This window comes from Bufo gargarizans, chromosome 8 (assembly GCF_014858855.1).
Source record: "Bufo gargarizans isolate SCDJY-AF-19 chromosome 8, ASM1485885v1, whole genome shotgun sequence".
Lineage (NCBI taxonomy): Eukaryota > Metazoa > Chordata > Amphibia > Anura > Bufonidae > Bufo > Bufo gargarizans.
In genome coordinates, this window is record NC_058087.1 from 151,452,443 (window position 1) to 151,465,824 (window position 13,382).

At 47.0% G+C, this 13,382-nt stretch overlaps 1 protein-coding gene across 1 annotated transcript in view; it reads left to right on the forward strand.

Annotated features, from left to right (window-relative positions):
• Positions 1–8,801, forward strand: part of LITAF (lipopolysaccharide induced TNF factor) — a 28,772-nt gene extending 19,971 nt beyond the window's left edge. The window contains exons 2-4 of the mRNA XM_044304020.1: positions 1,911–2,145; positions 6,720–6,876; positions 7,834–8,801. Of these exons, the coding sequence (XP_044159955.1) occupies positions 1,917–2,145; positions 6,720–6,876; positions 7,834–7,942 (495 nt within the window). The 5' untranslated portion in view covers positions 1,911–1,916 and the 3' untranslated portion in view covers positions 7,943–8,801. The remainder of the gene's footprint in view (positions 1–1,910; positions 2,146–6,719; positions 6,877–7,833) is intronic.
• Positions 8,802–13,382: the final 4,581 nt, after the last annotated feature.

Sequence of the window (13,382 nt, forward strand, 5' to 3'; positions counted from 1 at the left end):
CTGCTGCCATCAGGAACGAACTTCCCCCATTCCTGACCAGTTTCTGCTCTGGGTCTGATTGCTGCAGGTTATAGGTACTAGATTTTTGGAGATGGGATACAGGGATTTATTCTGATTTGGAGTCAGGGAAGGAATGTTTCTCCTTTTAACTACCTAACTGTTTTGCCCAAGTCCAGTTCGGGCAGTGGGAAAAGTAGTTAACTGTTCACGGGCAGAAATTGGAGGGGGGAGGGCTGCTTTAGGTGCTGCTTTCTCCCGAATGGTACCAGCTAGAAACATGCAACTGGTCTTGTTTTAAAGCTAAAGTCCAAGCAACAGAGGAGAAATAACTGTTAGAAATTAAGTCGGGAATAATCCCAGGTAAAACCTGCTTTTACTTTTACTTTCAGCTGCATTCACTGCATCCCGATTTCTATCAGTGATATCTTCCCCTGTACTGAACATATTGCTGTCATACTGGTATTGTCTGAAAGTTTGGAATGTCAGCTTTCAAACAATACAAAGCTCTAGCTGGTACAAAACCAGAGATATGAACAGATAAAGCAGGCTTTAAGAAGGCTTAGAAGTTTGGAAGCAAATCTTGAAATTTTTTAGAAAATTTCCAAAACCCACTTTTTAAGGACCAGTTCAGGTCTAAAGTCTCTTTGTGAAGCATACATAATAGAAACCACCCAAAAATGACCCCCATTTTAGAAACTACACCCCTCGAGGTATTAAAAACTGTTTATCAAACTTTGTTAACTGTTTAGGTGTTCCACAAGAATTAAAGGAAAATGGAGATTAAATTTAAGATTTTTTTTTTCTATTTTAATTAATTTATTCCAGTAACAAAGCAAGGGTAAACAGCCAAACAAAACTCAATAATTATGGCCCTGATTCTGTAGTTTACAGAAACGCCCCATATGTGGTCGTAAACTGCTGTACGGGCACACGGCAGGGCGCAGAAGCAAAGGAATGCCATATGGTTTTTGGAGGGCCATGTCACATTTGAAGAACCCCTGTTGCACCCCTAGAGTAGTAACTCAAAAAAATTACCCCATTTTGGAAACTACGGATAAGGTGGCAGTTTTGTTGGTACTATTTTAGGGTACATATGATTTTTGGTTGCTCTGTATTACACTTTTTGTGAGGCAAGGTGCTGTTTTGGCACCATTTTTATTTTTTGTTATTTGCAATGTTCATCTGACAGGTTAGATCATGAGCGATTTTTATAGAGCAGGTTGTTGCGGATGCGACAATACCAAATATGACTACTTTGTTTTGGTTGTTTCCGTTTTACATAATAAAGCATTTAAAAAAAAAAATATTTTTAGTGTCTCCATATTCTGAAATCCATATTATTTTTATTTTTGGGGGACTGTCTTTTCTAGGGTCTAATTTTTTGCAGGGACAGATGACTGTTTTATTGGTACAATTTTGGAGTGTGTGTGTGACTTTTTGATCGCTTGGTATTAAACTTTTTGTGATGTAAGGTGACAGTGCAATTTTTTATTTTTTTTTAACTGTGTTCACCTGAGGGGTTAGGTCATGTTATATTGTTATACAGCAGGTGATTACGGACGTGGCGATACCTTATATGTATACTTTTTATTTATTAAAGTTTCACACAATAACAGCATTTTTTGAAACAAAGAAAATCATGTTTTAGTTCCACCGCTTAGGACAGACCCACGGACGAAAAAACGGTCACGGACCAACGGAACCCCGTTTTGCGGACCGTGAAAAAATACTGTTGTGTGCATGAGGCCTTAAAATGATCTAATTAATCAGTAGAACATCCAGTGTGAATTGATAGAAAGCAGGGTTTTTATTAATTTTATGCTGTAGAAATGTAGAATAAATCTGAAGCAATTCTGCCTTATGTTTTCCTTCATGAATGAAATATGTTTTTTTTCTTCCATGTGTTGCAGAGCACAATGCAGCCGGCAGGGAATTACCAGCCAATTCCAGGTGAATATGTGGTTCCCTCTGCACCGCCTTCCTATGCAGAGGCCACGTATGGCCATCAGCCGTATCCTCAACCTCCTCAGCCGTATCCTCCACCTCCTCAGCCGTATCCTCCTCAGCCAGGGATGGAAGCCAAACCTCTGAACCCTGTGCCTCCTTATGTGGTCCAGCCAATGCCAATGCCTATGCAGACTCCAGGTACCTTTTCGATATTTGGTTATAGATCTTCTTTTCCGCCATTATATTTGTGTATCAGAAGTTTGGGTTTTCTGGAATGTAGTCAATGTTGTTAATGGTACACTGTGCTAATTTATGCAGTCTCTGGGGTTTCAGTGTGTGAGGGGGTTGTTTGTTCACAATTTCAAGAAGTCTCCTGCAAACAACATGCAATCAGTGTGTAATGAAGAGTAATGTATAGTAAAAAATAATGTTCACACATGCCCCATGGAGTCAGTCTGCATAGCTGGATCCCTCATACAACGGGCACTAGTGACTGGTGGTCCCGATTGACTTATAATGGTGTCTGTTAGGTACTGCTGTGGTGTCTCCCAATTTGACAAGAAAATAGCGCTGAATACAGTGTAACGCTTCCTGTCCTAAGCGGTGGAATCTGCGGCAGAAGCTCCTGACTGAACCTGACGCAGATGTCAACTTAGCTGTGTACAACTTTCTAATATGCCAGTGTTTTAAAGTTTTTTTTATTTTTTTTTATGTTTCTTAACTAATGACCTATCCTCGGGATTGGTCATTAGTATCTGATCGATGGGGGTCTGACACCTGGGCCCCCGCAGATCAGCTGTTTGAGGAAGCTGTGGTGTTCACCAGAGCTCCGTGACCTCCTCACAGCTCACCAAGCTGCTTACATTGTACAGCGGCTGTAATTGGTAGTGCAGCTCAGCCGCATTCAGTTGAATGGGAGTGAGCTGGGCTTAGACCACGTGACCGATGAACGTGACTTCATTCTAGTCTAGGCTTAGCTGCGGCACTCCTCTGATCACAGCTGCCTTCTCAAAAAGCTGATCAGCAGGGCTTCCATGATGTCTGACCCAGGACCCCTGCCAATCGGATACTGATGACTTATCAGGGGATAGGTCATCAGTATAAAAAAAAATAAAAAAAACCTGGTGGATGTTTCCATGGCTTACATTCAGAGGCTGAAATCCTGTGCAGATCTAGTCAGCTGCACACATATCTGATGCTAAATGTATCAGTCTGTGGACCAGGCTGTCTGGTTTGGGTCACAGACGTTTCCTAGTCTGGACATATGGGAGCTCATTTACAAACATTTTTGGATTCAAAATTATTGCAAGACCCTCTTTTGTGACTTTTTTTAATTGCCTTTGTTTTTACACTGTGCTCACCGCTTGGGAATGATGGGGTGTGGAGGGAGCCGGGACATTGGGCCGACAGTTACTTCTTTTTTATGCCTGGAAACAAGTGTAAAAGCAGAGTGAAAACTACTCGTCATAAATTGGCAGAATCCTCCGGCCACGCAGAGGGTAAATGAACACCAGAGTAAAAAGCCGCCCTCTGTAAATGATCCACATGGTTATCAGCTGAAATCAGGACCTGGTCTTTAAAGGCTCTTGGTGTAAGCAAGGACGGTCTCATCCACAGATACATATTCGATTAACATTGGCTGAACCCGCTGATCATTTAATATGTAGGGCGGATGTTTATAATTTACCCTGATAGATGTGGGGTGAAAAACGGGCAGGGCTGGTGCATAATTTACATTAGGGATTATTTGCTTAAAACCAGGAAACTGCTTTAATTTGTGAACAAACATCCTCCACAGCGGTGTCAGCTGTAATAATAGCAAATATTAAAAAGAGAGCTGGCAGCTAGATGTATACTCCTCCTTTGTGTAGGTTGTTGTAGGATGTGGGCACAATACACAGGTCAGGGGTACTCAACTGGCGGACGACAGTCCGAGTCTGGACCGTGGTGGCCAGCTGTCCGGACCTTTACTCTCAACCGTATCTGTGTACTTGGGGAACAGATCCAGTTGAATAAACTAGTGAAGCAGGAAGCCATCGACTCTCTGCTTCACTGTTCACCTGCCACCAGTGATTCAGTGCTGGTAAGGCTACTTTCACACTAGCGCTTGATCGGATCCGTTCTGAACGGATCCGATTATATTAATGCAGACGGAGGCTCCGTTCAGTACGGATCCGTCTGCATTAATAACTTAGAAAATTTTCTAAGTGCGCAAGATGCCTGAGCGGATCCGTTCAGACTTTCAATGTAAAGTCAATGGGGGACGGATCCGCTTGGAAGATTGAGCCATATGGTGACCTCTTCAAGCGGATCCGTTCCCATTGACTTACATTGTAAGTCTGAACGGATCCGCTCACCTCCGCACGGCCAGGCGGACAGCTGAACGCTGCAAGCAGCGTTCAGCTGTCCGCCTGTCCGTGCGGAGGCGAGCGGAGCGGAGGCTGAACGCCGCCAGACTGATGCAGTCTGAGCGGATCCGCTCCATTCAGACTGCATCAGGGCTGGACGGAGGTGTTCGGGTCCGCTCGTGAGCTCCTTCAAACGGAGCTCACGAGCGGACCGACGAACGCTAGTGTGAAACTAGCCTAAGCGTGATGCGATGATGTCGTCATGCCTGCTGCACTGAACCACAAGCAGCACAGAGAGGGGGTCTGCTCCACACTGTGCGGTCTGTGGCAGGCATTAGAATATCATCGCATCTTGCCTGCCATCGCTGATGAAGAAGCAGCGAATCAATGATGGGGAAGGTGAGTATATAAAGTGGAGGCAATGTGGGGCATCATTCTTTGGGGGTTAGAAGAGGATCATACTGCATGGGGACATTAAAGGGAACCTGTCATCAACTGTATGCTGACTTCACTAAGGGCAGCATAAAATAGTGACAGACATGCTGATTTCAGCGCTGTGTGACCCATGAGCTAAAAGTAAGTGGTTGCTGAGAACCAGCATCATAATCATTGCAGCCCAGGCCTTGAGAAGAGTCAAATCTACTTGAGAAGAGTCCTGGTTATTCATAATCTCCTGCTCTCCCTGCCCATCTGCTGATGATAGGCAGTTCTCTCCTAGAGAGAAAGGGAGAAAACTAGGTAGAAGACTGTCAGTCATCAGCAGGTGGGCAAGGAAAGCAGGAATTCATGAATAACCAGGACTCTTCTCAGGTGGCCGTGACTCTTTTCCAGGCCCAGTCTGCTACAATTGTGATGTTGGTTCTCGGCAACCACTTACTTCTAACTTTTAAATGACCGCTGAAATCACCTCACCTGTCTCTACTTTATGCTGCTGTTAGTATGGGCAGCATAAAGTTGATGACGGGTTCCCTTTTAAGGGTACTTTCACACTAGCAGCAGGACGCATCCGACAGGCTGTTCAACCTGTCGGATCCGTCCTGCCGCTATTTTGCCGGACCGCCGCTCCATCCCCATTGACTATAATGGGGACGGGGGCAGAGCTACGGCAGTGCACGGCGAAAGGCCGTCGGACTAAAAGTACTACATGTCCGACTTTAGTCCGGTGGCCTCTCACCGCGCACTGCCGTACTGTGCTGGAGCTCTGCCCCATCCTCATTATAGTCAATGGGGGCGGAGCCGCAGTCCGGTGGCACGGCGAAATAGCAGCAGGACGGATCCGACAGGGTGAACAGCCTGTCGGATCTGTCCTGCCGCTAGTGCGAAAGCAGCCTTGGCAAGGCATCATATTATGAAGAGTCACTAAGGGGGAATCGTATTGTGAGGGGAAGCACCAAAGGGGCATCATATTGTGAGGAGGCACTAAGGTGGCATCATACTCAATGGGGGCACGAAGAAGGCGGCATGCTGTGAGAGGAGGCACTAAAGGGGCTATCATACTGTGAAGGGAGGTACTAAGAGGACATCAAATTCTGCGAGGAGGCATCATACTCTGTGGGGGATGCTAAAAGGCATCATTGATGGCACTAAAAGTACATTCTTATTGTGTTGGGGCCCTAGGAGCATTGGGTGGGATTAAAGGTATTGCTATTTTTCAGAAGATAAAAATAGCCGTAGAGCAGTACACACCAATGTTGTCCCTCCTTAAAAAAATGTTTTTGCACCTCAGACCTTCACTCAGAGGCAGACCCAGGTATGTGGACCTTTACAAAAAGTACTTGAGTACCCCTGGCATAGGTAGTTTACGCACTGGAATTCATTATATCACTCCATCACAGCCAACCAGGACCTGCTCTGACCTTACAACAGTGCCATTCCCAGATGGGTCCTTCTGGTTTGCCCAAGTCTCTGCTTGAGACAGTTTTGTCTCTTGTGCAGAAGGGTTTTGGAACCATCTGCCTGAAGAAGGGTTCTCCGAAAACCCCAAAAGGTGACATAGTGTGAGACAATAAAGTCTTTAGTATTGTACACCTCCTGCTCATGTTCTGTCCAAGGTGCAGGTGCTGATTTGCTTGTAGTAAGTAATATATTGATTTTCATTTGTTGGCTTATTAAAGATTTGCATATCTCACTGGTTTCTGTGTATTATCAAACTGGATTTTCTGCAGTCTGTGCTTTACCTATATATGATGAGGTCAGACTCATTATCATAGAAGACTTCCTATACAAGTATGATTTCAATTGAACTGGGGGTCCTCCTGTAGGTAGTAGTAGTTCTTTCCATGGCCTAAATATTCACCGAAAAATCCATAAAGGGTGAAATGCGCTGCAAAAATTTTCATTGCAAAAACTGCAGTGGACAAAATATATGCTAATTCATCATTTGCGGATGTAGGCTTGTATCTAACGTATATCTATGTATTTCAGTTACAGTTCAGACTGTGTACGTTCAGCAGCCGGTCAGATTCCATGATCGTCCCGTCCAAATTTGCTGTCCACGCTGTAACACCTTAACGACCACGCGCATTGACCATACGTCTGGAGCTTTGGCTTGGTTATCTTGTGGCGGATTGTGTATTCTTGGGTGAGTTCAGTCGATTTCTTGATGCGCTATGAAATGTAGGGTTAGAAAAACATGGCTGCTTTCTTCCAGAAACAGCACCTCCCCTCACCGCTATGTGAATCTTAAAAATAAATGTTATGGGAGTAAAAAAAACTGAAAATCGCCCGGGGCTGAAAGGGTTAAATTGTTAGACACTTGCTTATTAATTCCGCCTTGTAATATGCTGTGCATGTTGGCAGGAATTTTTAGCTTTATTCCATTTACATAATCTTTTTAACGATGAATACATTAAAATGATAATTCTGCTTGTTCTGTGAGACTAACCTTTAAAGGAATAAACTCAGACTTGACGTAGTGACAGTCTGTAAGAAACACTGGGAAGTGCGGGTGACACGTAAGGTAAAAAGTGCTTGTTAGGCTACATTCACTCGCCCGTGCCACAAATTGCGGGCCCGCAAAACACGGATGCCGCCTGTGTGCGTTCTGCAATTTGCTAAACGGAATGGACGGCCCATTATAGAAATGCCTATTCCTGTCTGCAAATCGGAGAAGAATAGGACATGTTGTAGTCCTTTTTTTTTCTTTGCAGGGCAACGGATGCGGACAGCACAGTTCTGTCCGCATCTTTTGCAGCCCTATTGAAGTGAACTGGTCAGCATCCAAGCCGCAAAAAAATGCAGCTCGGAGGCGGACAAAAACGACGTTCGTGTCAATGTAGCCTGTTCATTTAAAAAATCAGGAAGATATTAATGTATGAGCCGGTCCCCCCGCGCGCGCAGTATCCATCCACCCCCCCCCAATTACCTTGGGTATCTTAGATGTCCCAGAGGTCATACCCCACTGATCAGATTGATCTGAATTTCATCTCCACAAGAGGGCCAGAACGTCACTTCACATCACATTTGCTCATTTGGTTCTTTTGACAGTCATTTATCTTTGCCTTTTCACTGATGTGTGCATTTTCCATTATTTTTACAGGTGTGGATTTGGTTGCTGCCTCATCCCTTTCTGTATCGATTCTTTGAAAGATGTGGATCATTACTGCTCCAACTGCCAGGCTTTAATCGGCTCCTACAAACGGATTTGAGCAAGACTTCTTAGAAGATTGCCTGTTTTACATTTTTATATCTAGAACTATGCAGGTTTTAGCCTGTATATAGTGGAGCACACGTTGCCATACCGTCTGTTTATTTTATTTGGAACTATGTGTTGTTTGGACCCAACATATGGAACTTATGGGAGCTGCCCTGGGTCTGTATATGGCAGGGGACGATATTCAGCTTTCTCATACTATGGAAAACCTTTTCTTTATCTTTCATAGTCTTACACACCACCAGGTGTCCTCCAAGAGGACCTAGACCTCGTTTTAGATACTGAAGTACTTAAACTGTACAGGCCTTAGAAGGTACAAGGAGTCAGAAGAGCGCCCTGACTACGGCTGCTGAAGAGCCAAGTGCTGCCATAGCGGAGATCAGGACCACAGCACACTCGCTTCATGGGATACTTTATTATGGAACTTTACTCATCGACAGCTGTATTACATATTCAGCTGTAACGTGTGTTGCACTGTGGAATATACATTATTACACCAAATGTATGTCCTGTTCTACCACTGAAGTGACAAAGCACATAACCACTCTGTTCTAGCATGGTTTCTGCATTATGGCAGTTCATGGTGGTTCTCTCCATGGCTTATTCCCCCCCCCCCCCCCCACATCAGTTAATACTGTCAGGCTTCAGCTATACACCGTCCAGGTCAATGTAAGAATATTGGCAATATTGCCCTCACTGAAATGGTCTAGGAAGGTGACCCTCAGTATGACATTAAAGGGGTTGGCCACCTTCTGGTTATTGTTGACCAATGTGTTTGTATGATTATCATATGCCACTTACTGATATAGTCTTTGTTGAAATTATGCACCATTTTCTATATTTCATAAGGTATTCTCCCACCAAGTCTTTTGTGCTGTCCACACAGAGGTCCTGTCAATAAGATGGCTGCTGATGGAGGGTCATGTGACCAGGCAAATCACCTCCATGTGATGCCTCTTCTGTTCAAATGCACTGCACCTGCCATCTGCACTTGTTCTGCTGAGAGTTTAGTGTAAGTGCAGTGTATTTGAATGGAGAAGACATCACGTGGATGTGATTTGTCTGGTCACATGACCCTCCATCAGCGGCCATCTTATGGACAGGATCTCTGTGTGGACAGCACAAAAGACTTGGCAAACAAGGGAGAATACCTTATGAAATATAGAAAATGGTGCATCATGTCTACAAAGATTATATTAGTAAGTGCCATATAATCATCTCACAAACACATTGGGCACAAGCAGCCAGAAAGTGGTCAACCCCTTTAATGTAATATTAAATATAGAAACAAAAATGTATATTTAACTGCCAGTTCAGCAGGTTTAAGTACAACAAGGAGTCTGTTCTTCATCTGCTGGTTTGTCCCATTCCAGGTTGGGAGCTGCTTGTGAGCGCTGAATGATATCTCCGTCCCTGCTCTTCCACACTTCTAAGATCACATGCACATGCTGCAAAGATTCAGCACCAGACTGGGAAGGAGGTTTTTTCACTGACTTTATGGAGTGCTTTGGGCGTCCACACCATGCGCTGTCCGTTGCAGATTATGCTGTGGATTTCCAAAGTTTTAATTCATGCAGAACGATGTGCAGATTTCTTACACATTGTGTGAAACCAGACCTGGGCCTGTTTCACGCCTGTGTCCGTGACGATGAGGCAGGGCGGTCAGTGCTTCATCTGTGAACGTGCCTGTTAAAGATCCGTCCATGTGTCTTTTTTTTGCCCTGTGTGTCATCCATATTCCATGTGCTAGGTTGAAAAAGGGATTGCCAGACCATCATCTGCAAATGGTTGTAAAAACCACCAACAGCGCATGGATGTCATCCGTGTTCAGTGAGTAGTATTCATGGACCCATAGACTTCAGTGTGCAGCAGGGTGCAAAATAGTGCAAGTGTCTTTTTCACGAGCAAGGATATGTGAATAAACGCTTTAAGGGTCCATTCACACGTCCTGTTTTTTTTCATCCTGAAAAACGGTCCGTTTTTTGCGGATCCGTTGTTCCTGAAAATGTTTCCGTATGTCATCCGTTTTTTGCGGATCCGCAAAAAACGGAAACATGTATACATTTCAATAATCAAATAAAGTTGTTTGGATTTCTTTGAAAAAAAATTGAAAAAAAAAAAAAAAAAAAAAAAAATTTGTTGTGTTTCCAGGAACGGAATCCGCAAAAAACGGATGACATACGATTGACTTTGTATTGTACCAGGATCCGATTTTTCAGGACAAGAATAGGACATGTTTTATATTTAAACGGACATGCGGAACGGAACAACGGAAACGGACAGCACACATTGTGCTGTCCGATTTTTTCCAGGACCCATTGAAAATGAATGGGTCCAGATCTGGTCCTGATCTGTTCCTGAAAAAACGGAACAGATCAGGAAAGAAAAAACGGACGTGTGAATGGACCCTAATATCAATGGATATGAGCAGCAGACGTATGTGATTTACGGTGATTAGTGTAATTTATGGCAATATACGGGCTGCTTTATAGTTGGTACTTTCTCGCCCAATTTCCTTGGGGGACACAGAAGACCTTGGGTATAGCTCATCTCCATAGGAGGCGTGACACTAAGTGAAAACTGTTAAGCCCCTCCTCCACAGCTATACCCTCAGCCTGGAGAGAGAGACTGCCAGTTTTTTGCTTAGTGTCCAAGGAGGCAAGACACTCCCTGCTCTGCAGGGCTGTTTTTCTCTATGCCCCCCTTCCGTGGGCGGCATGTTGCGCTCCTCGGCTGCGGTTCTGGCCAGCTACATGTTCCCCTTCTAGGCGAACCCTTGCCAGCTTCCGGGATACGGCGCTGACCAAAGGTAGGCGCCCCGTCTATGGCGGAACGTCGCCTTTCCAGTTACAGGCTGGCCATGTGCATGGCCCCCTTCTTAGGCGGAGTGCTACATTCACCGGATCGGTGCTGCCAATGTGCTCGCCCCCCTTTCATAGGCGGAATGCTGCGCTCTCACTGGATTTAATGCCGGACTGGTGCATGACCCCCTTCTGGGGCAGAATAATTGCACTCTCACCGGATACGGTGCTGGCCATGTGCACGACCCCCCTTCTTGAGGAGCGCGGCACTCTCGCTGGATTCCTGCCGGCCATGTGCACGACCCCCCTTCTTGCGGAGCGCGGCACTCTCGCTGGATTCCTGCCGGCCATGTGGGTAACCCCCTTCTATGGCGGTACGCTGCACTCTCTCTGGGTTCGCTGTCGGCCATGGGTATGAAACATGTGCACGTCCCCATTCCATAAGCGGAACGCTGCACTCTCACTGGATTCGCTGCCGGCCTTGTGCATGACTCCCTTCCATAAGCGGTAGACTGCACTCTCATTGGTTTCGCTGCCGGCCTTGAGCATGCCTCCTTCTCTCAGGCGGCATACATACTCTTCCTGGCTGGGGTTGTTCTCTCGCGGTAGGTTGCTGGCCACGTGCTTGACCCCCTTCCATGGCGGGGTGCTTGCACTCTCACCGGATCCGCTGCCAGCCATATGCATGGCCCCCCCCCCCCCTCCTTGGGCGGTGTACCGCACTCTCGCTGGCTTTGCTGCCGGCGTGGGCATGCCTCCTCTCCTCAGGCGACATACATGCACCTTCACTGACGGTGTTTGTTCTGGCGCCAGTACGTTGCTGGCCATGTGCATGGCCCCATCCGTGGCGGGGTGCTCGCGCTCTCCTGGGATGCGATGCTGCCGTGTGCGGTTCATTGCACCCTCACCGAATACGTTGCTGACCAGGAGCATGGCCCTCTAAACATGGGTGCGCTGCTTGCACTCCTTTTGGAAACGGCGCTGGCCTTGGGCATGACCACTTCCCATTCCATGGGCGGTATTTTGCGCGCTCATGAGATTCACGGCTGTCCTTCTGTATGCTGTACTGGACGTTCCCCTTTCATTGGCGAACTACTCGTTGCACTCTCACAAAATTCGGTATTGGGTGGATTATTGCACAATCATTTGGTGCTAGGATAATCCTGTGCATACCCTTCCCCCTTCACTAGGTCCTTTTGGTGCGGGCCTTTGCACTCTTGCCGTCTGCAGAGTTTGCCAGGTGCCTTCTCTCCCCTTTTCCGGGCGGACTGCTTGCGTTCCATAGCATGCCCCCCTGTACTAGCCTTGTGCATAACTCCCTTTCGGGTTGCACTTGCACTTCCATGGATACTGTGGGATGCTGTGGCTGTGCGCTCTGTGCATTGTTTGGGCCGTGTTTGCCTTCTCCTCCAGTGGGTGGGTTGGCCTTCTCGCTGCCTGCGGTTTCCTAGTACGTATGCCTCCCTTCCTCCTGCGACATACTTTTTTTCTCTTGGGGTGAGGCTGATTGTCGCTAGCTTTGCACTCTTTTCTGAGGAGGTCATTCTGTCCACCTGTATGAGCCTAAGGTGTTGTCCAACACACAACAATTGAATGCCCAATGTATTCTCCGCTGTATACCTTGTATATGGGTAGACGGGCTCTGCTGGCTTGCTACTGCACCGAGCTGGGTGGCACTCATTCTCTGGTATGGTCCCGTTGTGACTGCACCAGCCATGTTCATCGGCCCTTCCACCCTGGGAGTGTTCGGGGTCCCTTGATGCGTACCCGTTCGTCCTCCCGTGACATTGCTTCCCCGCGCAAGCCGTCGGGGTCGAGAGTGTTGTCTTTGGCGCCTTCTGCACTTAAATCTGATCTGCTACCAGGAACTGACCGCTCCTCTCGGGTAGGTCACCCAACTTCTCTTGGGTGCTCGTCTATCCAGGTCTGAGGGACCTCCACTTTGGGTTCTTCAGGGTATTCGCCTTTTGCGAGGCGATGTGCAGGTCGTCTCACAGGGTAGCCGATATTCGGCTTTTGGACTGTCCTGTGGCTTCCCTGTTTGCCATTCCTCCTTTCGGTTTGGAGGGTGTTATGCCGGCCTCTGTCTCGGCTGCTTTTCCTCGCCGGCTCGGTTTTTTTGGCTTCCTCTCTGAGTTTGTCACTCCGAGGTGGCTTCTGCACCGGCCAGGCCTCAGAGGCTGTTTCGTCATTGCCCCCTCCCCCCCCGGGGGTGAGCATGGTTGTTCACTTGGATGTTTTCTGGCGTTACTTGTGGTCTCGTACCGTCTCCCTCGTTTTCGCTGGCAGTACTAGCTGTGTGCCTGTTGCCGGGCCTATTGCATTCTGTCCTCCCGCTGGGTGCAGATTGCCTTTCCATTCTGGGCATATGGTCCTGCTGGACTTACCTTTTCGGTAACTTGGGAGGACTACCCTTCGGTCACGTTTGTCCTTTGCTCCCACCAGGTCTGTAGAACTCCTTCCTGTGGTGGCTACGTCGACTTGGACTTGGCCTGGCCTGGCCTGTCTTGTCCTGGCATCTGTTGGCTGCTGGGCGGACCCTTCCGGTTTCTTCCGTCTGTCCTTCTGCTCCCCCACTCCGGTTGGATACGGGACTATGTTGTTCAGGGGCCGACGAGACAGTTTTTTTCCGAC